Genomic DNA, 26,565 nt, shown 5'->3' with positions numbered 1-26,565 from the left:
TGTTTGTTCAAATTACTTTCTTCTTCCTTTATCGCTTCTGGGTTTCTGTTGTTGTTGTTTTAAATTAAGGAGCCTACGTTATGCTTAAACGAATATTCTCTTAATTAAAAAAAAAATATTTTTTAAGTTTATTTATTTATTTTTGAGAGAGAGAGAGAGAGGGAATATCCCAAGCAGACTCCACGCCACCAGTGTAGAGCCCAGTGCAGAGCTCGAACCCACAAACCGTGAAATCATGACCCAAGCCAAAATCAAGTCAGGTGCTCAACCTGCTGAGCCACCCAGGCGCCCCTCTTAATTTTCCTTTTAATACTCTTACAGAGTATTTTGAAGATGGTATGATGTATTTATGTATGTCTATTCTATTATTATATGTAACATCTTTTTCTCTCAAAATAGAAATGCTACTTTTATCCTATGTTAAATTTCCGTATGCCAACAAAATGAGACAGATCCGCTAAATGTTAAGACTTGGAAAATGTTATCTTTGTACATCTCTGTATTACCAATTCATCCATTAAATAAAATAGCCCTGTTCCTTTTAGTGTTTGTCTTTCTTTCAAAACATTTGGGACAAAGATGGCATTAATAAATAAAGAATAAAAATTAGTAAGAACTATTTGTTTTGAGTTTCTTGTAAGACTGAATAGGAGATTGGGGGGAAAGGATATTGGCATTTTCACCATAGACTTATCATATACTAAATGTTTGTATAGCTAGGAACCAAATAAATACCAAGCTTGTGGGAGGAAACGTAGAAGCAGATCAGTGATTCCCATCTTTAATATGAGAGGAATAACATAGAATACTCTGCAGTTCGGGTTATTTTTCCCTAGTATTGATGGATAATGCTTATTTATCCAGACTCTTAGTACTTAGTATACAAAGTTTCAAATATATTACACCTTTGCCTTGAAGTTGTCCTGAAGCGTTTATCTGCTTATGTATGGATCTTGCCCCTCTAAGCAATTTTCTGCTCAAGGACTGTATGCTTCTGCATGAATCTGTTTGTGTTTCATGTTGCTACAGGAGGAGTTGGATTTGTCTTCTGCTTCCCAGATGTCTCCCCTTTCCTTGTATGGTGAAAGCTCTCATAGTCCCTCCTCGGCAGAGCCATTGAAAGAAGATAAGCCCATCATTGGCCCTAGGAGCAGAGTTGGTATGACTCCACGTCCTAACTTGGACTGAGCTGAGGCTCCGTTTTTGAAAAGAAAACGTTGGATTAAGTTCATGTTTATTAAGCTGGGTTTTTGGTTTTAAAAGAGTGGACCTGTTTTGTTTGTTACGGTTAGTTAATGTGGAGAGGAAAGGCAGGGAATCATCTTCTTTGGTTGTTTTGTCTTTATAGGTGAAAAATGCTTTGAAGTAGAAGTAGGCCTCATCATTTTCAAGAGAGAATGCAAAGATTCAGTTAAAGATATTGATTGTGAGGGCCATTTAGTTGTGACATTTATTACCTCTTAATCTTTAGGCTTTATTCAGTGATTTTAGCTGTTCTCCTTTACCAGTTCATATATCCCCTTCCCAACGCTGCAGCTTGGTCACAAAGGAAGATCTCACTACATATATATATATATATATATATATATATATATATATATATATATTTTTAACGTTTATTTATTTTTGAGACAGAGAGAGACAGAGCATGAACAGGGGAGGGGCAGAGAGAGAGGGAGACACAGAATCTGAAACAGGCTCCAGGCTCTGAGCTGTCAGCCCAGAGCCCGACGCGGGGCTCGAACTCACGGACCGCGAGATTGTGACCTGAGCCGAAGTTGGCCACTTAACCGACTGAGCCACCCAGGCGCCCCTATTTTTTTTTTTTTAATGTTTATTTATTTCTGAGATAGAGACAGAGCATGAGTGGGGGGAGGGGCAGAGAGAGAGAGAGAGAGGGAGAGGGAAACAAAGAATCTGAAGCAGGCTCCAGGCTCCGAGCTGTCAGCACAGACCCCGACGCGGGGCTCAAACTCACAAACTCTGAGATCATGACCCGAGCCGAGGTTGGTCGCTCAACCAACTGAGCCGCCCAGGCGCCCCTCTCACTATTTATAAAATAAATAAGTCATGGAGATGTCGTGTATAGCATGGTGACTGTAGTTAATAATACTGTGTTGCATATTAGAAAATTGCTAAGAGATTACATCTTAAAAATTATCATCCTAAAAATTGTAACTGTGCTAACGTGGTAATTCGACTTACTGTGATGATCATTACATGATACAAATACCGAATCATGTCGTACACCTGAAATTAATATAAGGTTATATATCAATTGTACCTGAAAAGAAAAGGGGAAGACCTCAGATTAAGGACCTTTCTTGAGTCCAGTAAGATCTAGAGTGGCTATGCTTAAACTCCAGTTGAGGATACTTACTAAGAAGTCAAGATAATGTGTAGAAAAAGGTGTATAATGGAAGCTGTGTTCTGGGAATTGCTTTCAGATTGATTTGTGATTTGTTTGGATTTTCTCCAGCAAATGGAATGACTCCAAAGAAAAAAATTCAGATGACTTCAAAACCTTCAATTCAGCCCAAGCCTTTAATACTTCCAGCAGCACCCAAGACTCAGACAAACTCCAGCGTTCCAGCAAAAACCATCATAATTCAGACACTGCCAACACTGATGCCATTGGCAAAGCAGCAACCAATTATCAGCATACATCCTGCACCCGCTAAAGGTACCTGAGTAGAATCTGAGGCTGCGTGTGTTTAAGTGATGGGCACTAAGGTTGCGTCATGTCATTTGTTTTATCTTGGGTTATAATTTCTGAGCACACGCTGAGTGCCAGGAATTGTCCTTGGTTTTGAGGATTCGCAGAGATGACTAATACGTGGTTCCTATCCTAACAAGGGAGATAGCTCTCCAGATGAGTTATGTTTGATACGTCTTTTTTCTTACAGTTTTAGTTAGGAAAATAACTGTCAGGCTTGTGATTTTGTATAGCCACTTGTAATGAAGAAGAAAATCTGGGAAACTTCCTTGGTATCATTTCATCTTGAGGTTTTTGTGTCTATGAACTCTTGTTTTTTGTTTTAAACTTTTTTTTAACGTTTATTTATTTTTGAGAGAGAGGGACAGAAAAAGAAAGTGCACACGAGCAGGGGAGGGACAGAGAGAAAGAGGGACAGAGGATCCAGATCAGGCTCTGCGCTGGCAGCAGAGAGCCCGATGTGGGACTTGAACTCACAAACCATGAGATCATGAAGTCAGTTGCTTAACCAACTGAGCCACCCAGGCGCCCCTGAACTCTCGTTTTTAAGAACAGGTCAGCATGTAAAATAACATTACAGGTCTAATAGGTGAGTTTTGGCAAAAGGATCAGGCTCTTAGTCTCTGCAGAGGCAACATGGTTTGGTAAACATGATCGTGAGTAGGGGCATTAGAAAGGAATCTGGGGGCGCCTGGGTGGCTCAGTCGCTTGGGTGTCGGACTTCGGCTCAGGTCGTGGTCTCACGGTTTGTGAGTTTGAGCCCCGCATCGGGCTCGGTGCTGACAGCTCGGACCCTGGAGCCTGGAGCCTGCTTTGGATTCTGTGTCTTCTCCTCTCTCTGCCCCTCCCCCACTTGTCCTCTGTCTCTATCAAAAATAAATAAATGTAAAAAAATAAAATAAGAAAAAAAGACAAGAATCTGAATGCTTGTCTTCATGTAGTTAAGAATGTGTGTGTTTCTATATTTTATCCACCAGATGGCCTCACATACTTGATTCTGCAGGAATTACATCTAGCATTGCAAGAAGTTATTGAGAGAAGTTCATGTTAGAGGATTTGGTAACTGTGCAGATATAGGAATCATTTGCACATGGAGATGTCTTAGGCAGATTGCCTATCACTCTTTTCATATTGCTATGTGCGCACAAGAGTAAAGGAAAACTTGTTTAACGTTCTTTCCCTGAATTTAGGACTAGGTCTTAATGGGGCATGGGTTATAAACAAACCACCATTGTTACACTTGTCTTTATGGCGCTGTTCCCAGCTCTGGGTTGTTCATTCACTTCTTTGGAGCAAGAAGAGCAAATTTTAATGAGAGCAAAGGTCATAAATTTGATTTCTAGTTAATTTGTTAGTTTTGTTCTATTCCAAGGTCGTGAACAATAGGACATTGACAAAGAGAACCAGGTGGGAGACTGGACAAGCCAGTGAAAAATCCATCAATCTCTACCAACCCCCCCCCCCCCCCCCCCCCCCGACAAACCTGAGATACCTGTGCTTTCAGTGCAGGGTCAGAACTGCTGCCTTTATCGTGCGAAAAATAGTGGTCCTACAGAATGGGTATGCTTGTGGTCTGTGAATGGATGTAAAGTGTTCATGAACTCCTTGAAATAAGATGTAAGATTTATTGTATATGTGGATTTTTCAAGGAGTAGTCTCCAAAACTTTTATCGGGATTTCAGAAGGGTCTGTATCTTCCCAAAGGCTAAGAATTTAAACTTGTGAAGAACCTCGTTATAGTTCCTGTAATGTATTAAAACACAAGTATACAAAGCAACACTTGACATTATTATGACAAGTGTGTAAAGCAAAGGGTATTGCTAAGAATTTGCTCTTAGCGGATCATGCTTGAGTGATAGAAGACAAACTTCTTTTCTGAGCAGGTTATCAGGTTCAGAAACCTGAATCACACATTATTCAGACTGTCAGTGCCTTCCCATTATCTGAAGATAGTACTTACGTTTGGGGAGCAGGTGCTAATATAAGGTGCTTGTCTGTTTTTGTAGTACAATCTAGAGAGTTGGTATTATTAAAACATACAGATTTAAGTATGTCTTCCATTTACTTGAAATAGGTAGAGGGGAAATACAGGAAAGGCATTTTACAGGTAATCAACATAAGTATCAGCAGTAAATATTTTACTATTAAAAGAGAAGTAATTCTTACAGGATTAAGTTCAAATTCTCTCACTTGGAAGTTAAGCGCACCATGGTTTGGCTCTAGTTTCGTTTTCTAACTTTACATTATAATCACTCCTTTTTATAAACCCAACTTCCTCTTCTAGCCTGATGAATCTGGCCGCTGTCCCTTGAATTCTCATGTTTTCCCTAGTTTCTTGGCTCAGACCGTTCTGTCTGCCTGGAACAATTTCTGCCCCTAAGTCCGCTAAGACTGTTAGGAGGAGTGCAGGTGAGGGCTGGTGAAAGCCTGCTGTATCAGTGAGAATGGAGATCCAGGATAGAGAGTGCGAGTATGGAAAAGTGCAGAATCACAGGCTTGGTGATTGGATGGTTTGGAAGGGGAATGAAGGATAGAGCAGAATGTATCCTGTTTTGGGCTTTTTTTTTTTTTAAATTTTTTAATGTTTATTCATTTTTGGTAGAGTGCAAGCAGGGGAGGCGCAGAGAGAGAGGGAGACACAGAATCCGAAGCAGGCTCCAGGCTCTGAGCTGTCAGCGCAGAGCCCGATGCGGGACTCAAACCCACGAACTGCGAGATCATGACGTGGGCTGGAGTCGGACGCTCAACCGACTGAGCCACCCAAGCACCCCCTGTCTTGGGCTTTTTGAGTGGATGATAGCGCAAGTCATTGAAACGGACGATGGAAGTGATATAACTTGCCCCAGGTCATTCTGCTCATGAGAGGTAGAGTCAGAACCTGGGCCCAGTGGGTCTGGCTCACGGCCTGTAATCAGTCACGATACTACTTTGTTGCTGCTAAAAGAACGCAGAGATGTGCCCCTTGATCTCAAGAATTCTAATTGGGAGTTAACACATTTATGTAAACAGTTAAATAGCAGTCACTATGAGAACTAATGAATTAATAATACATGCAGTACCCTTCATGGAAGCTATTATTATGCAGAAATGGCAGTTAATGATAAATAACAGCCAACATTGAGGTTCTTCCTGTGTGGCAGACACTGTTATAAGTGTTTCAGTGCATTATCTTGTTGAATCCTTACATCAGCTCTGTGAGGATAGGGACTATTATTATCTTCATTTTACAGAGGAGAAAATTAAGACACAGAGAAATTATTTACCCCAGGTCGCATAGCTGTCCTATTTTAGACAAGGTAGGCATTCAGCAATGCTGGATACATAGTTTGAAGCCTTTGAAGAAGATTGACAAGAAAGAACTATTACAATCGATGAGTCATACATAGAAGCATTTAGCATTGAATCTAGCCATGTTCTGTTAAGGGGGATTTGCGTGTAATGCCTAAGAGGATTTTGAGCAGGCTGAAAGGGATAAACAGCCTTTTGGTATGTCCTTTTGGACCGTTTCCACGCTAGGAACAGCCGTCACTATGTTCAGCTGCTAACTGAGGCCCAGAACAGTTCTTTGCATTACATTTTACGATCTGTGAGCACCTTCGGGTCCGTGTTTAGCAAGTCACTCTGAGAGTTTTTCTTGAACACGTTGTAATAGAAATTTCTCCCCGTTCAGTCTTGAGACCCAAGCAGGCCTGGAGTATTTAGAGGATCCTCGGTTTAGATGCTAGCTGATTTGGGGATAGTTGTGTACCCTGGGATGAGAGGGCTTGACGTGCGTTACAGAAAACAGGAGGCGGCGGTGGCCTGTTGGACTCGGAGCCACATTCGGTCCACAGACCTTGCCTCAGTGGTGCTCTGTCTCCTCACTCCTTGATGTGGTTCTCTCAGCAAGGGGATGCTGCCAGCTAGGCCACAGACAGGACAGACTTGGGTTATTCTTCTGAGTTGAAGAAATATCCCGAAGCCTCCTGCATGTGTTAGCTGGAACTAGAAGTATGATCCCTGTCTTTGAAATGACTTAACGCTTTACACTTACCCGTCTTGTCTTTGGAATAATCCCAAAGTTCACCGAACAGTGTTTCATTTCAGGACCTTTTTATTGTACTTTTGAAACTCACAAGATGTGGAACACTGCTTCTAGTAATGCTCTTTCTCGAAGTATGGTTTTAGGTCAAGTGGTTCCCAGCCTACAAACTGTGGACCTAAGGTGTGGGTGGTGGGAGTGGTAGCCTTGGGCATTGTGCAAAAGGCATCTGCAAAACCCATATAGGGGGCAGGCATTTTCTATACATTGAATAATTTGTTTTATATATCTTTGTACTCCGGGTTTTCAGATTTTTGTGGCTATAGTTCCGAGTAATAAACTACAGATTTATTTTAAATTTTTACTAAGTTCTTAATAGCCTTTTCTCAACATGTATTTTCTCAGTCCCCGGAAACCGAATGGACAGCCCTGACCATCTTGGGTGGCCATGATACTTTTTAAAAAAAATTTTTCTTTTTAATATTTATTTACTTTTGTGTGTGTAAGAGAGAGAGAGAGAGAGGGAGGGAGGGAGGGAGAGGGGCAGAGAGAGATGCAGAATCTGAAGCAGGCTCCAGGCTCTGAGCTGTCAGCACAGAGCCTGACACGGGGCTCGAACCCAAGAGCTGTGAGATCGTGACCTGAACTGAAGTTGGATGCTTCACTGACTGAGCCACCCAGTTGCCCCATACTTTTTGATGTTAAAGAAACATATTTATATTCAGGGTGGGAACCCTTGGTTGAAGTTTTACATAATGATGAGTTAATAATGAGTGTTGTGGTTTCTTAACAAGTGTTACTAAAAAACTTGACATTTGGTCACATGCTATTTATTTATTTTTATATTTGCACATTTGGTCTAAGCATATTTATATCTGCTTCTGAGTCATTTCCTTATTTTATACGTTTTTGTTTCATAAAAGGAGTCCAAGGGAAAAGAAGATAAAAATGTTTAGTGATCATTTTTGTCCAAGTAAATTGTACGTATTACTTTTACATCTTTTGTGCTAATTTAATAATTTATCTGGGATGTAATGCTATTAACTAAATTCTACTTTTAGTATGCTTTTTGAGGCCATCTGAAACAAAGACTTTGATTTAATAGATGTGACTTTTTTTTAATGCTAAGACAGGTGTTCTTAACAAACAGGTGTTCCGAAGTATTATTTAGATTTTCAGTTTTCCTTGATCCTTTGAAATACCGAGCTGAGTTTTACATGGGTCATGTTACACTGTCTGAAAGTATAATGCTTTTTTTTTCCCCTTAAAGAAGAATTATAAATATTTATGTAATTTTAGTTGCTGGTTACTTTAGTACCTTTATTTTGTTAGATATTTTGCTCAAGCAGCTGTGGATATTGGGGGAGGCTTTCAGCACCTGATAAAATTGGCCGGATCTGAAAGGAAACATTGAGCAGGCAAGTAAGATTTTTAATAGACCACAGTTATGAGTTATAGGAGTCTTCTTTAGGTTAATGATACTGATTCTCCAATTAACATAATTGAAAAAATAATGTTAAATGTGAGGATTGAGAAAAGATTTGTAGGCCATTTTGTGTGTGTAGGGGGAGTTGGTATTGTCTACAGACTGTTTTAAATTACGGATTTATGTTTCCTGTGCCTGTTAGCTGCGAATTCATCTCAGATGGTTTTAACATTTTTTTTAAACAAGGGTATCATGAACAACTTTATAAAAAATATATTAAAAATTTTTTTTCTAACGTTTGTTTATTTTTGAGAGAGAGAGAGAGAGAGACAGACAGAGACAGAGTATGAGCAGGGGAGGGTCAGAGAGAGGGAGACACAGAATCCGAAGCAGGCTTCAGGCTCTAAGCTGTCAGCACAGAGCCCAACACGGGGCTCGAACTCACGAGCCTTCGAGCTGTGAGATCATGACCTGAGCCGAAGTCAGCCGCTCAACTGACTGAGCCACCCAGGCACCCCCAAAAGTATATTTTTAATTGAAGTCTAATTAACATACAGTCTTACTAGTTTCGGGTGTGCAGGTAACGCCTGAACAACTCTATACATTACTCAGTGCTTATCACAGGAAGTGTGCTCTACATCCCTTTATCTCACCCTTTTCCCACCCTCCTCCCCACTGGTGACCACCCGTTCTTTGTATTTAAGGGTCTGGTTTTTGTTGCTGTTTGTCCCTTTTCTCTGTTGGTTTGTTTTGTTTCTTAAATTCCACATATGAATGAAATCATACAGTATTTGTCTTTCTCTGACTTACTTCACGTAGCATTATGTTATCTAGATCCATCCATGTTGTTGCAAACAGCAAGATCTCGTTCTTTTTTATGTATTCCATTGCCTGTGTTTACCACATCCTCATCCATTCATCTCTTGATGCACACTTGGGTTGCATCTGTATTTTGGCTATTATAAATATTGCTGCAAGTTTTAACATTTTGATATTTGTAGCTCCTGTCTTTCCAAGTATTGAGTTACTGAATCACCGTTTATATATTTTTGGTGTTGTATTTCTAAATCCGATTAATTTAAAATACATGGCTCTCTTGGGGCGCCTGGGTGGCTCAGTCAGTTGAGCCATGACCAACTTTGGCTCAGGTTATGATGTCGCAGTTCATGGGTTCGAGCCCTGTGTTGGGCTCTGTGCTGACAGCTCAGAGCCTGGAGCCTGCTTTGGATTCTGTGTCTCCCTGTCTCTCTGCCCTTTGCCTGCTCACTCTCTTTCTCTCTCTCTCTTTCAAAAATAAACATTAAAAACAATTTAAAAAATAAAATACGTGGCTCTCAGTGTTCAGTATAAAAGTCTTGTTACTTACAATATGAAAAATATTTTTTAGTACTAATTTCAGAGGTTGATAGAAAAATCTATGTATAACTTACCAAGTTTGGCACGCATACAGTTGAGAAAAAATATGGAAATACATTATTAATGATAACTTCAAAGGGAACAAATTTAGTTTTCATTAAAAATACAACAACAGAAGTTTGTGTGTGTGCTGCTATTGACTATGTTTTAATTGGTGGGGTTTTTGTTTCTGTTTTTTTTTAATGTTTATTTATTTATTTTGAGAGAGAGAGCACAAGCAGGGGAGGGACAGAGGGAGAAAGGGAGAATCCCAAGCAGGCTCTGTGCTATCAGCATAGAGCCCAGTGCGGGGCTCGAACCCGTGAAACTGTGAGATCATGACCTGCAAAATCAAGAGCCAGATGCCTAAGCAACTAAACCACCCAGGCACCCCCTTCATTGGTGGTTTTAAATCCCTTCAGTGTCATCTTCCTGTTACAGCCACAGAAGAGACCTGAGTGTTCGGCATCCTCTGCCTCAATGGTCGTGCACGCTGTGATTCCTTCCCTTCTTTCTGCACTCAGGTCCAACAGTAGTGCTCTCTTCGCCTGCCGTGGTCCAGCTTCAGGCACCTGGAGTCCTGCCCTCTCCTGCCCCGGTCCTTGCTGTCACCGGGGGAGCCACGCAACTACCTAATCCCATGGTGAATGTGGTGCCGGCCCCTGTGGCCAACAGCCTGGCGAATGGAAAACTCTCTGTGACTAAACCTGTCCTACAAAGCACCGTGAGAAGTGTGGGCTCGGATGTAAGTGTTGAAACCCAGTGCTTTATCACACCTGATTTCAAAACCAACAGAACCAAAACACGCTTTGTTTTCCTTGCCTTGTTTCTGTTTTCTAAATTATTTTATACTGCCTCAAATAAAAGAATGTGCTGGGATTGCACATCTGTTATTTGGTGGCAGATTATTTTGTTAGAATCCAAGCGAAAGGTTTGAAAGAAGCTAAAGTTGTTTGATAAAAAGTGACGTATAGGGGCACCTGGGTGGCTCAGTCGATTGAGCGTCCGACTTCGGCTCAGGTCATGATCTCATGGTTTGGTTCGTGAGTTCAAGCCCCGCGTCGGGCTCTGTGCTGACAGCTTAGAGCCTGGAGCCTGCTTCAGATTCTGTGTCTCCCTCTCTCTGCTCCTCCCCCACTTATGCTCTCTCTCTCTCTCTCTTTCTCTCTCTCTCTCAAAAATAAAGCAACCTTGGGGGCGCCTGGGTGGCTCAGTCGGTTAAGCGGCCGACTTCGGCTCAGGTCATGATCTCGCGGTCCGTGAGTTCAAGCCCCGCGTCGGGCTCTGTGCTGACCGCTCAGAGCCTGGAGCCTGTTTCAGATTCTGTGTCTCCCTCTCTCTCTGACCCTCCCCCGTTCATGCTCTGTCTCTCTCTGTCTCAAAAATAAATAAACGTTAAAAAAAAAAATTAAAAAAAAAAAATAAAGCTTTGGGGCGCCTGGGTGGCTCAGTCAGTTGAGCATCTGATTTCGGCTCAGGTCATGATCTCACAGTCTGTGGGTTCGAGCCCCACGTCGGGCTCTGTGCTGACAGCTCAGAGCGTGGAGCCTGCTTCCTATCCTGTGTCTCCCTCTCTCTCTGCCCCTCCCTCACTCTCACTTTGTCTCACTCTGTCTCTCAAAAATAAATAAATGTAAAAAAAAAAAAAAATTAAAATAAATAAATAAAGCTTAAAAAATTAAAAAAAAAAAGTGACGTATGCATACTTTGCTGTAACTCCTTCTTTCGAGCCCTCTCCTCACATTCTTCAAGCCCTTCCCCAGCCCAGGCAGATACTAGTGTCTTACAGGATTCTTTCATTCAGGTCTCCTGATTGAAATGTCTTTGGCAAGACCCAGATAAGAGTCTGTAGACTATTTTCTCATCAGGGTTTATATTTCTGTCCTGACTTATGAAGGGTTTTCACCCCTGGGTAATAACTTCCTGCTCTTAGGAATTCTGTCTCAGTGACTAGTTGGTGTTTTCCCATCTTTGCAAATCTTCAGGTTTTCTAGCCTGTTGAAGGTTTCTTTTTTTTGTAATTTATAAATCACAGAGTTTCCTAAGATTTGGCCTCCCTGAAGCCAGTTATAGCATTTGCCAGCTAACTCTGCTTTCTTAAAAAGTGGTACAAAAATACCTCACGTTATGTACTAAGAAGTAATTGAATATCATGGGCCTAAAGTTTAATGAAAGTTAAAGTCAAATAACCATTCTAATAGTGGATTCTCTCAAATTGTTACTGGGAAGCCAAATTCATGTGTTTTCTTTAAGATAAAAGTAGATATTACTGACTGTGAATATTGCCACACTACCTTTTCTTCAGGTATTGCAAAGTACTTTTTTTTTTTTTTTTTAATTTTTTTTTTTCAACGTTTATTTATTTTTGGGACAGAGAGAGACAGAGCATGAACGGGGGAGGGGCAGAGAGAGAGGGAGACACAGAATCGGAAACAGGCTCCAGGCTTTGAGCCATCAGCCCAGAGCCCGACGCGGGGCTCGAACTCACGGACCGCGAGATCGTGACCTGGCTGAAGTCGGACGCTCAACCGACTGCGCCACCCAGGCGCCCCTGCAAAGTACTTTTAAAGTCCTAAAGCGCTGTGAGTTCTTAAGGTTATCGAATACTGTCTGATCGGTCCACCCTAATTTATTAACCCAGCGTGTCAGCCCAGTAGTGAAATTGCTCCTCTGTTGCATTAAACACAACCGAGTGACCTCAGCCAGAAATATTGTAAAGACCCATAACAAAGGAATATTTTCTGATGAAGCAGAACATTGAAGGTCTGCAGTAATTCCCATAGCGTTTATAGGTATTGAAAACTGCACCCAGACACGGGGGAAGATTAGTGTTGGACGAGAATAGACATGGATAGTACAGGATTAGCCTTGACTGTTAACGTTCCTTTAATTTGAGGTCCAGAAAAGGTTAAGCACAGTGCCTGTGGCATAATAGGCACTAATACACAGTGTGTGTTTCAGTTGAAGATGAAACGATACGCTGGCATTTGCTTGAAATACTCTGGGGGTGGGGCGGGGAGCCCAAGTTGGAGGAAACAAGATCAGCAAAATGTTGACAATCATCAAAGTTGGGTGTGTTGTCTTTCCTTCCTTGTGGTGTGTGGGAAAATTTCCACAGTAAGTAAACAACAATCGGCGTCCAAAACAATTCCGTGGTTTTGTCAGTTAAAAAGTTGTATGGGGCACCTGAGTGGCTCCGTCGGTTGAGCATCCGATTCTTGATTTCAGGTCAGGTCATGATCCCAGGGTCATGGAATCGAGTTCCTGGTTGGGCTCTGTGCTGAATGTGGAGCCTGATTGGGATTCTCTCTCTTCTACCCTCCACCCTTCCTCTGCCCCTCCCCTGCTTGCACATGCATACTTGTTCTCTCACCCTTTTTCAAAAAAAAAAAAAAAAAAGGATGGGGGGGAGCCTGGGTGGCTCAGTTAGTTAAGCGTCTGACTTCGGCTCAGGTCATGATCTCACAGTTCGTGGGTTCGAGCCCCGCATCGGGCTCTGTGCTGACCGCTCAGAGCCTGGAGCCTGCCTCGATTCTGTATCTCCCTTTCTCTCTGCCCCTCGCCTGCTTGCTCGCTCGCTCTCTCTCTCTCTCTCTCTCTCTCTCAAATATAAATAAACATAAAAAAATTAAAAAAGAAAAAAAAGATGGTACAACCAATAAAAGAAAGGGTGTGCTTTTCATAGGAGGCCGAGAAGGCTAAGAATGATGAAAGAGGATTTTCAAAATGACCCTTTAAGTTTTCCTTTCAATCCTCTTTAAATTATAAATTGAATGTTTCTTCTGTGCAATGGAACTAACAACAGAAAATATCAAAGTTGTCTTTATTCCATGTTAGGACATTTAAAGTATTTATTTATTTATTTTTAATTTTTTTAATGTTTGTTTTTGAGAGACAGAGTGAGTGCGTGTGTGCTTGCATACGAGTGGGGAGGGGCAGAGAGAGAGGGAGACACAGATTCCGAAACAGGCTCCACGTTCTGAGTTGTCAGCACAGAGCCCAATGTGGGACTCGAACTCATGAGCTGTGAGATCATGACTGAACTGAAGTTGGATGCTTAACCTACTGAGCCACCCAAGTGCCCCTAAAGTATTTGTTATGAAATACCTTAGACATGGAGAAAGGTAGAGACTAATTAGAACTTTAGAAAATATAGATTAACAGTATGTCACAGTTGTTAAAATACTAACATAATGTCAGTCCGTATTCATAGACTTACAACGTCTGATCATGGGGCCAGTCCAGAGGAATGTGGCTAGGATGGGAAGGGTGTCTGGAAACTATGTTCTGGGTAGAGGCAGCGTTTAAGGTTTGGAATGACTCAGTAAACTGAAGAACACTGAATGTAGATCTGAGAGGCGATTCTAGGACGTGAAGGTTGATGTGTGGAAAACAGGGTGATTGATCTGGGTTATTCCAGAGGACTCAACTAGAACAGATACAGGAAGCGTTATTTAGAAAGGGTCCTTCCAATCCTAAAATCCTTTGATCCAGTCATTGTATTTAAAAATAGGAGGAGATCTTTTAACTTCTTTCTTCCAGCTAATATCTGAATAATAAGCGTCTTTTTTTAAAATTATTTTTTAATGTTTATTTTTGAGAGAGAGCGAGAGAGACAGAGTGCAAGCAGGGGAGGGGCAGAGAGAGAGGGAGACACAGAATCTGAAGCGGGCTCCAGGCTCTAAGGTGTCAGCACAGAGCCCCACTGGGGACTTCAACTTGTGAACCGCAAGATCATGACCTGAGCCCAAGTAGGATGCTTAACCAACTGAGTCACCCAGGCGCCCCTAAATAATGAGCATCTTAATGTTGGTACTCATCATTGTGTTCTGCTGACCCATTTTGTAATCTCTGAACATTTCAGTTGATTATTTATTGATCAATTAGACATTCACTATATAACTTCTCTGGTGCGAAAGACCATGTTTGTTCTGCTCTTACACTCTTAAGAGTATTCTGTAAATCTGGTGAATAATTTACTGATGAAGCCTCCATCAACATTGAACTGGGGGACGTGTGAGATGCAGAAGTATAGAACCAATAGGTATGATTTTTTTTTTAAGCAGTATTTATTGGCTAGCATTCTTACTACTTTTCAGAGTGTAGAGTCGACAGTATTATAGGAGAAAGATTTCAAGTACTGTGTGTCTAGTGCAAGAGACCTAAAGGCGATTAGAATAAATTTTCTAGTCAACCTGAGTTGAGGTTTTGTGCTTATTTTTCCTTGGCCTGCATATCAGGAAGTGAGCCAGGCTTTTTCAGTATGAGTTTTCTGGTAGAGGTTTTGATTTAATGTTTATTTCAAGTGAAGAAACATCAGTCTGTCCTATCAGCTGGCCAAGCCTCTCAGGAACCCAAAGTAAATTTGTTCCAGAAGGAGCTGCAGGAAACTTTGATCTGCTGGGATGGTCTCCTGTGTTAGTAACGTGGTTGACCTTAATAGTGCGTGCATTTGTTAGACTCAAGTCCCATGAAATTATGATAAATTTGAAGTGGTATAAATTTCTGATTAAAAATGGCCCAAAAGAAAAATTTTTCATTATGTGCTTTTTGTGCTTTTAAGCCAAAAGTGTGGTGAAAAAGCAGTAATTCAGCAAAAGAAAGCGTATCAGTCTTTTGTGGCTTTGTAAGGCTGACATGGCTTCTTTTTTCCTACCTTTTTTGTTCTTTTGTTTGGCTAGTTTCAGTCTCTGGAGACCTGCTACTGCCCTAAGTAGCGTTTTTTGCATACCATATTCTGCAAACTGCATTAAGTGCCACATTTTCTGTTATGAAACAGTTTGCCTGGTTCAAATTATAATCTCACTCTTCCTGCCTTTTGCTGGTAAATCTGTTCTGTTTAACTCTTGGAAACCTCACCTAAGTTTTCAAGAAATGTGGTTGGTTTTTGGCTCTGATCGTGATGGAAAAAATGAACATGGTCTCTCATTTCAGGGTAGAAATTCTCTTATGCAGTTTCTTAGTAAATGGCAATCTTGGAACTACAGAGTTGCCTTCATAGGAGAGCGTGCTTATCTTTCTTTAAAGGGCCGTTGAATGTTGCCAGACGTGGAACCAAGGGCTGAAAGCAAGCCGTCTGTTTAAATCTGCATTGCTGTAACTACTGCCCTCTACCCACCATGATTCCATAAAGTTCATGAAGCATTATGGCTCTGGTTTTAGGTCCATGGAGTTAAATTGTTGTAGTTGTCTTGTTTGGGATAAAAGACCAGGAAAAAAAAAAAAGTGTGGTGAAATTGTATTGTGTGTCCTTCGCACTGGGCCAAGGTGAAGCAAACCCCTATTGGAAATCAGTAGGTGGTAACAGTGGAAAGAAAATGATCAGGAGCTAGGTCAGAACTCGAAATCACATCAGATTTCGAGCCTCAAATCATCATCAGAGGCTGATCAGGGAGAAATCACATCAGATGGGAGGCTGATCAGAGACAGGCTCTGCTGACAGGAGGCCCCAGGCCGCCTTCTCAGCCCATTCACCCCATGAAGCATCTTACAAACCTTTTATTACCTTGTACTCTCTAATTCTTTACTTAGTGACCTTGACCCTCCCATCCCAGTCTCCTCCCTTTGGGGGATCCTGCCCTAATCACTAAAGCCATCATAAGAAGCTGGGTGCTGGGGAGATCCCTTTCTACCTGCCTGCAGGTATTAGAAATGGCGTGAATGGGATTCTTCTAGCATAGTGAACTGGAACTTTGTCACTTCGTTTCTCTGGAGACACCGTTATACCGTTAGGTTTAAGATTTCGGGTATGTTAGTACTGTGAGCGTGGAGGTCACATGATATGGGCCCAGACGGATGCTGTGCACACGGTGTTTCTTTATTGCAGCGAAGGAATGCTGAGCTTTACAGCAAGTGGTGGGCAAGTTTCCTCATTGTCCAGAGGAAGACATTACCTCATCTCTCAAGGTTTCTTGCTGGAAACAGCCCTGAGAAATGGCCTGGGTAAAGAGTGGTCAGGGCCTTGTATTCTTGGCATGCCCGGGAAGACGTATAGTAACACGACTCACAAGAGACCCTAGAGAAGTCCCTTTCAAGGAAAATACAAATCTAATGTAATTTATTTCCAGTGCAAAGCAATGCAGAGAAACTGTTAGAAAAATGGAGAGTGCCTGTGCTCTATTTTGGAAAAAAAAATTTCTTTTTCTTTTTTAATGACGCTTAAGCTGCTCGTTTTATCTGTGATACCCAAGAATGGGTTCTCTGTTAGGTCTAAGAGTGAGCTGAATGTCCTTAAATGGTGTGGCCAGCTTAGATCTAAGAAGATAAATAATGAATAGATACTTTTTATGACTAAATTCCTTCACAACACAGACATGGGATCATGATATTTCTGTAGGCTTTGAAAGTAAAGGAATCCATCAGAACAAATTCAACAGGAAGGATTTGGAGACCAAAAAAGCCATCCAGATTTTAGTAAAAGATTATTTCTGTGCTGACTGCTTTCTGGCTTTGCTGCTAGCAGGGACTCTGCAGATCAGAGAAAAACATGCTTTGTTAAAGTATTTGTAGTTTCTCCTTAGATGGAGGTGTGGGCCTTCTAAAAATTTATCTTGAATAAGGACTTTGGCAAATCATTTCATTTGTGGTTACAGTGGTTTTGGAGAGGGAACAGAAGGTGTTTCTCCCCCCGCCCTGCTGGTACCGCACTTAGATTTGTGTCATTAGGTTAGATTTGTGAACTGTGGCAGCTGTGGCATTCTTTGTTCTGTTTTTGTTTTTTTTTTCAGTTTGGCATCTTGATCAGGTTAATAAATAATTCTTGAAAAAAAATTTTTTTAACGTTTATTTATTTTTGAGAGAGAGAGACAGAGCATGAGCAGGGGAGGGGCATAGAGAGAGGGAGGCACAGAATCTGAGCTGTCAGCACAGAGCCCGACGCAGGGCTCAAACTCACGGACTCCAAGATCATGACCTGAGCCGAAGTCGGCCGCTTAACCGACTGAGCCACCCAGGCACCCCAGGAAATAATTATTTTTAAAGGGATGCTGATTTCCATCTTAATAAATAATTAATACTTAATTCCCTCTTCTCTGGTTTCCCTTCCTGCAACCTGTTCCTGAAGACAGTCCTTCCATGCCCCAGATGCTTTGTAGCTACTTGGTTCCCCTGTCCAGAAGCAGTCACTGTTACTAGTTTTTCATGCGTCGTTCCTGAGACAGTTCCTTAATATGTTGGTATTTACAGTTTTACCTATTTACCTATTTTACAGAAATGGTAACTAGTGTCTGCATGCTGCCCTGCACCTTCCTTTTCCCCTTCAGTATATCTTCGCGTACTTGCCATATCGGCACTTAGAACATTTTCTTGTTCCTTTACTAGCCGCGTGGTAGCCTGTTTCGTTAGGGTGTCCTAATTACTTAAGGTTTTTTCTTTATAAGCAGTCCCTTCGTTGAATAACTCGGTACTCATTTAATTTTGTTTACGTGCAAGTATATCTGTAGGAGAAATTCCTAGAACTGAAATTAGAGGCAGAAGGCAGGTAGTTTTTACATTTTGATAGATATTGTCAAATGGCCCTCCGTAGGGTAATTCTAATTTATTCTTCCACTTTGAGTGTATGAGAGAGAGTGCCAGTCACAGGGCCATGGACAGTGTCTCCATACACAACTCCCCTTTTCTTCACGTCCCCCCTTTCCTTGCGTCATTGATTACAGTACTGGGTATGTGCATTTGTCTGGAGAGAGAGTCTGTAGCTTTCTATGTAATTTTTTTTTTTAATAGCTTGTTGAGATAGAGTTCATCTTTAAAAGATCTAAAATTTAGTGGTTTTCAGTATATTCACAAAGTTGTGCTATGACAGGAGCTGCTATCTAATTGCAGAATGTTCTCATCCCCCTAAAAAGAACCTCCATACCCATTAGTGGTCATTCCTATTCCCCTCCTCTCCCCAGCCCCTGGCGATCACTAACCTGCTTTCTGTTTGTATGGAATTGCCTATCCTGGACATATTATGTCATGGAATTATACACAGGGTGGCCTTTTGTGTCTTCCTTCCTTCCTTCCTTCCTTCCTTCCTTCCTTCCTTCCTTCCTTCCTTTTTTCTTTTCTTTTCTTCTTTCTCTTTCTTTCTTTCTTTCTCTCTCTCTCTCTCTCTCTTAGTTTATTTTGAGAGAGAGACAGAAAGAGAGAGCATGAGTGGGGAGGGGAAGAGAGAGAGAGAGAGAGAAGGAGAGAGAGAGAATCCCAAGCAGGCTCCACACTGTCAGCACAGAAGAGCCTGATGTGGGACTCGAACTCACAGACCATGTGATGGTGACCTGAGCCAAAACCAAGAGTTGGACGCTCAACCGACACACAGAGAGAGAGAGAGAGAGAGAGAGAGAGAGAGCGTGCGCGCATGAGCAGGGGAGGGGCAGAGAGAGAGGGAGAGAATCCCCAGCAGGCTCTGTACTGTCAGCACAGAGCCTAATGTGGGGCTCGATCTCACAAACTATGAGATCATGCAAGAGTCGATGCTTAACCAGCTGAGCCACACAGGCGCCCTGAGATCAAAATCAAGGAGGTTTAACTGACTGAGCCACTCAGGCACCCCCAAACCCTTTTTGATTTAGAGAGTGTTTACAAATCAGTGAGAAAAATGCAAGTTAACCCAATAATCAAATGGACAAAATACGTGACTAGATAATTCACAAAGGAGAAGGGCCAAGTATTTCGATGGCTGTCTATTCTGGAAGGGGCATGCCCCCTGGAAGATTATATTTTATGACTGTGAAAGAATATTAATTATTAATGGAGGAGAACTTTTGACTGGTTAAATAATGATATGCAAGGATTAAAAGTGTTAGGGTTAAAATTTTCTGTGGCTCTGCAGGTGTGTGTGTGTGCGTGGGCGCATGCGTGTTAGGCTTTGTATATGGTGATAATACTAATTATATTCATAATAATGATATCTCAAATATTTACAAGTTGCAGAAACAAACCATAAGAGACTTTTTTTTAATTTTAGTTTTTTAACATTTATTTATTTTTGAGAGAGACAGAGACAGAGTGTGAGCGGGGGAGGGGCAGAGAGAGAGGGAGACACAGAATCCGAAGCAGGCTCCAGGCTCTGAGCTGTCAGCACAGAACCCAATGCGGGGCTCGAACCCATGAACCGTGAGATCATGCCCTGAGCCGAAATCAAGAAACCATAAGAGACTCTTAACAATAGAGACCAAACCGGGCGTCAGTGGAGGGCGGCGGGTGGGGGATGGGTGTTAAGGAGGGCACTTGTGTTGAGCATGTAAGATACTTAGTTAGATGTAAGTGATGAATCATTAAATTCTCCCGAAGGCGATACTACATTGTATGTTATATATATAACTAGAATTTATATAAAAATTTGAAGAAAACAATTAAAAAAAATTACAGAAACAAAAATTCTCCAGAGAACACCGGTACCTTCACCCATTCACCTGTTAACATTTTACCCCATTTGCTTTATTAGTTTGTTCATTCTGCCTGTCTCTCCATCCACACACATACTCGGTTTTCCCCCCTGGACTACTGTAGAGTAAGTTACATACTCTGTAGTCCTTTACCACTAAACATTTCAGTGTGTATTTTTTCAGAATAGGGATAATCTCTTACATACCCACAGTATAGTTATCAGCTTCATTAATTTACATTTGTAAAATACTTTAATCAACTCTCAGTATTACAGTTTTATCAGTTGACACAATAATCTCCTTTATTGAAAAATTTCCCTTTCGGTACAAGAACCAGTCAAGGGCCAGATACTGCATTTGGTTGTTATCTGTCTGTAGCTTCTTTAAATCGGGAACATTTCCACAATCCTTGTCTTTTTGACGCTATAGGGGAATTCGGCTCTAATACAGTTTTGATAAGTACTTCACATTCATATTGGGTTATAAATCATTTATTTTCACAGAGTCCTATTTGATTCTTACAAAATCCTTGTAGAGTGGGTACTGTTGATTCCCATTTTACCATGGAAGGAATCGGTTAGGTGTTTTAGCCAAGATCATCTTGCTAAGATGTCTACATTGATAAAGTAGTGTGTGCTGCACTTGTCTAAGTGCCTGACTCACAGATATTTAAGCCTCCTAACAGCCCTTTGAGGTGAACGAGATCCCCGATACATCCAGACTAAGGGGCAGACCGAGGGATCTTGGAGGAGTGTGAATTATACTTGGGCTGTTTTTCAGCTTCTGCAACTTTTAAAGGTGATTCCCAGGTTTTGTCTGTTTTTGTTTCGTAAGTCATTTTTAAAATTTAAAATCTGAAAATAGGAGCTGGGTTGTGGGCAGATATTTTCAATATTGCTTTATTTGCGCAGTTTATCTGAGCAGCTATGAGGCACATTGGTGATAGAGTTCAGAATTTTTGCCTCCTCACTCAATCTGTTCATAGCTGCAGGGTAGCTCCCCTTACTGAGCCTTTCGTATGTGTGGTACCTTGTAGTTTACAAAGAACCTTCGTGTCCATTCTCTGTGTAATCCTCGCCTAATCATCTGACCTGCTCCATCTGAGTTAGGATTCAAGCCTAGGCCTTGTCTCAGTCCAGTGCTCTTGTCACTACTCTGTGCTCCGTTAACGGGGCTTTACTTTCAACGCAGCCCTGATGCAGCATGAATTTCAAATTATTACGTCTTAAAACTTGCTGCTGCCTTTTCTCTCCCTCTACAGATGTATTCTCTTAATTTGTAAAAATTTTCAGCAGGTGGTTGTAAGTCTTGAGAGACAAAGTATAGAGACTGATCTTAGGTGAACAATTTGGTGATCTCAAAATCGACAGCAAAGTTAGTCTTATCCGTATCTTATGATGCAGTAGTCATTTCCGGGATGTGTGGTAGTTCGGTATGGGTGGTTAGCATCAGTACTGGAACCGTTTTGGTTTTAGATTGAATGAGACCTTTAGGGGATTCACGGGGTGGCTCTCAAGTTTTTGTCCACAGCCCACAGTCCACAGTAAGAAATGTGTTTTACATCTTTCTCAACACACGCGGTCTAGGGAGACAATAAGTAAGCTCTTACTACATTTTTTTTTTAAATTTTTTTTTTTTAACATTTATTTATTTTTGAGACAGAGAGAGACAGAGCATGAACGGGAGAGGGGCAGAGAGAGAGGGAGACACAGAACCGGAAGCAGGCTCCAGGCTCCGAGCCATCAGCCCAGAGCCCGACGCGGGGCTCGAACTCACGGACCGCGAGATCGTGACCTGAGCCGAAGTCGGACGCTCAACCGACTGAGCCACCCACCCAGGCGCCCCAAGCTCTTACTACATTTAAAGCATTCTGTTTCCTTTTATTTTATCCTGTGCTTTTCTGTCAAGTTTTTTTTAAGTCTCTTGTGACCCACTAAATTTATCATGCTACTTGCTATTGGGTCATAATAGGTTCAAGAACACCATTCTGGTCTAACCCCCTTTTATTACTGCCGTGAAAACGGGCCCTGGGAGCAGAAATGAGTCTTCTAAGATCTCCCAGTTACTTCACTGCAGTCCTAGACTAAGAATTAAGGACACCAGTTTCCGTACTGTATTGTCATCTGATGACTTCAGTTACTGTTACTCTTAGGTGGCTGCTCCACTTGTTTCTGGGGCCGTGCGAAGCGGGGGAAACTGCTCCGAGGATCCCTGATGATCCCTGTACATAGGACGTCCTTTGTCCTTCAGGAGGCTGTGCCCAACTGCGCAGGTTTGCCTGAGAGCGTCTGGTGGGCGCTTCTGCCTTTGCCTTCTGCCGGTCCTTCCCCTTCGCTCAGAACGGGCGGTCGCGTAGGGCAGCCCGGGCCTGCAGTTAGCAGGGGTTGCGTCTGTTACCTTTTCTCACTCGTGAAATCATACTACCTGTCCAAAGGCATTCTGCGTTAAAAAAATAAAAGTTTGTAGGGTGAAGATTATTGCCTTGACTCTGCCAATTAAATGGCTCAGGTGGCCAGTAATGAAGCTGCTTTATTTAATTTTTGGTGACCAGGAACTGGGTATAACGCGCGCACGCACACACACACACACACACACACACACACCCACACACACACAGTAGAAGAAGTAAAATGAAATTTTGGCTTTCTGTCGTGAGATTTGAGAAGAGTACAGGTAGTATAAGTGGAAAGTTTCCCCTTTTCTGTTTTGAACAATTTTATGAGAAAAAGGGGAGTATTGTGTGTATATATATATATATATATATATATATATATTTTTTTTTTTTTTTTTAAGGAGTTTTTTCTTTATTTTTTAAGTTTATTTTGAGAGAGACAGAGACAGTGTGAGTGGGGGCAGGGGGACAGAGAAGGAGAGAGAGAGAATCCCAAGCAGGCTTCCTGCTGCCAGCGCAGAGCCTGATGTGGGGCTCGAACCCATGAAACCGTGAGATGATGACCTGAGCCGAAATCCAGAGTCAGACGCTTAATCTACTGAGCTACCGAAGTCCCTCTTTCTTTTTTCCCTTTTTTTTTTTTAAAGTTTATTTATTTATTTTGAGAGAGAGAGAGGGAAGGTGAGAGAGAATCCCAAGGAGGCTCTACACTGTCAGCACAGAGCCAGACGTGGGGCTCAAACTCCCAAACCATGAGATCATGACCAAAATCAAGAGTTGGAAGCTTAACTGACTGAGCCACCCAGATGCCCCTAAAAGAGTTTTTATTTTTATTCATTTATTTTTTAGAAGTTTTCATTTTTAAGTCACTGTACCCAACATGGGGCTCAAACTCAAAACCCTGAGATCAGCAGTCACAGGCTCCATGGACTGAGCCAGCCAGGTGCCCCCAAAAGGGAGTATTCTTACGATTCCCAAGAGAAATCAAATTAGAATACTTAGTTGATTTGAATATTTAAAGTAAAGTTGTGGGGCGCCTGGGTGGCTCAGTCAGTTAAGTGGCCGACTTCGGCTCAGGTCACGATCTCGCGGTCCGTGAGTTCGAGCCCCGCGTCGGGCTCTGTGCTGATAGCTCGGAGCTTGGAGCCTGCTTCTGTTTCTGTGTCTCCCTCTCTCTCTGCCCCTCCCCCATTCGTGCTCTGTCTCTCCCTGCCTTTCAAAAATGAATAAATGTTAAAAAAAATTTAAAAAAAAGGAATAGTAATAAAGTTGCCACAAATTAAGTTTGCTAATGATTTTAGCTGTACACGTTTTTTTGGAATGTATTTATAAATATATTTACTGTGATATGCAGTAATATATGTTACATAAATTAGAAATGTGTGAGTTATAAAATGTGTGTGTTATAGAAATTAGAAATTGGCTTTTAAATCAATTTCAAATAGACAAAGTTTCTTTCTTCTTTTATTTAATGGAAAAATTGGGTTGTCTAATACGATGAAGAGGTTAATCAGTGACCGTTTCTGCTTTAGGTATCAGTTTAGAGGGAGAGATTCACCAAAATAAGAAATAGAACCAAGGCAATGGCACCCATTAAGCCAGTGATTTCATCCATGGTGATCAGTACTTGATCTGGCTTGAGGTTGTGCGAGATGTTGGAATGTGTTTTGTAGCATTAAAATATCCTATTTTTTACGGGGCGCCTGGGTGGCGCAGTCGGTTAAGTGTCCGACTTCAGCCAGGTCACGATCTCACGGTCCGTGAGTTTGAGCCCCGCGTCAGGCTCTGGGCTGATGGCTCAGAGCCTGGAGCCTGTTTCCGATTCTGTGTCTCCTTCTCTCTCTGCCCCTCCCCCGTTCATGCTCTGTCTCTCTCTGTCCCAAAAATAAATAAACGTTGAAAAAAAAATTTTAAAAAAAATAAAATATCCTATTTTTGTATCTGATTTATAGCCATACAGGACTTTGAAGCTCATTTCTTAGCAACATCACAGAATCAAAGGTCTAGATGGTCTATTTTTTTTTATAAGAACATAATATAGCATTGCTTGATCGTGAACTTTTAAAATTAGAAAACAAAATGCAAACGGATTTGGAATTTTGACTCAAATTGGTGGAGCCTTCAAAAGCAAAAGTACATGTTCATTTGTGAAAGTTCTTCTTTTCTACAAGTCTTTCTTACAGTCAAATGTTCGTTTAATAATGCAACACCTTATTTTACAGTGTAGTGGCACTAAAGGGAGAGTATTTTATAGCTGTGAAGTTTTTCCTTTTTCTTTTTCTAAGCACAGTGCTTGATGGGAGAGTTGTCTGAAGCAGGATGATCAGAAGCAGGGACTGACCACCTCTTCGCTCATTTCAGTCCTGTTAAAGCATCTGACAGCCCATAAGTGAGATGTGCCAATTGATTAATGAGCCAGAGTACTGATTTTATGTTTTCAGACTGCTAGCACAGGAGATGAAGCATTGTAGATACAGGTGTTTCCATAGCCTTCCTTTTCAAACAGGTACATAATGAAAGTAAGCACGGAGTTCACGAGGTTAGGGTGCCATGTTGAGATTCAGGACTTCCCATTTGGTATAAAAAGCAGTGTGGTGCTGTTATGTACCGGGATTGTGTGTGCTGGGCTTAGAGTCAGCTGCTCTAAGTTCTAGCTGTGGCACGTCTACTCTCCAACAGTGGATCCAATGAGGAGGCTTATTTTAAAGAATCTTGAAAACTGTAATAATTTCAACAGGAGGAGATTGATATAGAACATCAAGATAACTGAAATACCATGCATTCTCATTGCATGTCAAAGCTGATCATAATACATCCGGGGTGCCCGAGTGGCTCAGTTGGTTAAGCGTCCAACTCAGGTCATGATCTCACGTTTTGTGAGTTTGAGCCCTGCATTGGGCTCCACGCTGACAGTGTGGGGCCTGCTTGGGATTCTCTCTCTCCCTCCCTCTCTCTCTGCCACTTCCTCGCTTGTGCTCTGTCTCTCTCAGAAAGAATGAACAAAAGAAATAAATTAAAAAAGGTGATCATAATACATTCATGCAAAAATCAGTATACAAAATAGTAACTACAGTGTAATTTTTCTTGTAAAATATACCCCCCACCAGAAACACAAACACCATGGGTGTATATGTGTGTGTGTGTGTGTGTGTGTGTGTGTAGTCTGAAAATCATAATTTTTTGGTCTAGGAAATACAGAATAGCTTAAATATTATACATTCAAATAGCTGAAGATAGCTTGCTGAGATGTAAAGTTGGAACTCTTATATTTGGCAATTCCTGTGGGTTTCATTTATTTTTACTCTCTATCCTTTGTGTTTATTGGTAGTATTGAGTGTTTATTTTTGGAACTATTGTATCTTTTTCTCTGGGAAGCAATGAATGGCCACAGGTGGTTTTCATTTTTTTTAGCATGAGGCATGTGCACTGACAGCCTTTGAAACTCTCATGCTGTATAATGTGCAGGTGCTTTTATTGTTTATAGAAATTCCTAATCCTTGTTTGAAATTTATTAAATGGTGTGCCATCTGTAAGCCTCCCTAAATTCCGCAGATTAATTAGCCTTTAAAGTAAGGTTGCCTTTTATCTAACGTTAGTATAAACTCTTCCATCTGGGAACCTTCTCTTTCATGCGCTTGTTCAGTGTTCTGTATACTTTAGCACTCTGGAATTAAGTATTAATTATGGACCCTGGCCTTCTCAGTAACCATGAAGAACACTAAGAATAACAGTAGACTGAACAAAGTGGCATTGTCCAGAGACTGCTTTGACGTGGAGAAGAATCATCCATCATGGCTTGGCCGCTGCTGCGTGTGTGTGTGTGTGTGTGTGTGCGTGTGTGGTCCGTGTTACTGAAGAGCGGGATGGTTACTCCTTAGGGAAGGTTTGCCGATGATGGTTACATAAGTTAGCATTCCTATGAAGCTTCAGTAAAGGAAGGAAAAAGGAGAAAAACACCCTCTTTTGACATCTCCTGTAGTTTTTTTTGTTTTGTTTTGTTTTGTTTTTTCCCCTTGTAGCTTCTGATTGAAAGTTTGTTGACAGTATTTGGTGCAGAGAGATTGGCTTTGGCTCTTTCGAGGAAGTGTTGTGTGGGGTTGGAATTGTGTTATTATTTTAAAAGAAATCAATATTATTTAATTCTGTTTACTGGTCTCACTGAGCCATTGAATGCCACAGAGTGGAACGTTTATTTTTTTTTTAATTTTTTTTTTTTTCAACGTTTATTTATTTTTGGGACAGAGAGAG

At 41.5% G+C, this 26,565-nt stretch overlaps 1 protein-coding gene across 2 annotated transcripts in view; it reads left to right on the top strand.

The window, feature by feature from the left end:
- Window positions 1–26,565, top strand: part of ATF6 (activating transcription factor 6) — a 203,694-nt gene that overhangs the window by 18,344 nt on the left and 158,785 nt on the right. For both annotated transcript variants that reach the window (XM_030302535.1, XM_030302534.1), the window contains exons 6-8: window positions 1,030–1,159; window positions 2,480–2,683; window positions 10,083–10,303. In XM_030302535.1, coding sequence (XP_030158395.1) covers window positions 1,030–1,159; window positions 2,480–2,683; window positions 10,083–10,303 — 555 coding nt within the window. The remainder of the gene's footprint in view (window positions 1–1,029; window positions 1,160–2,479; window positions 2,684–10,082; window positions 10,304–26,565) is intronic.

This window comes from Lynx canadensis, chromosome F1, assembly GCF_007474595.2.
Source record: "Lynx canadensis isolate LIC74 chromosome F1, mLynCan4.pri.v2, whole genome shotgun sequence".
Classification (NCBI taxonomy): domain Eukaryota; kingdom Metazoa; phylum Chordata; class Mammalia; order Carnivora; family Felidae; genus Lynx; species Lynx canadensis.
The sequence above is the reverse complement of the archived record's forward strand: the minus strand, read 5'-3'. Positions and strand labels throughout refer to the sequence as shown.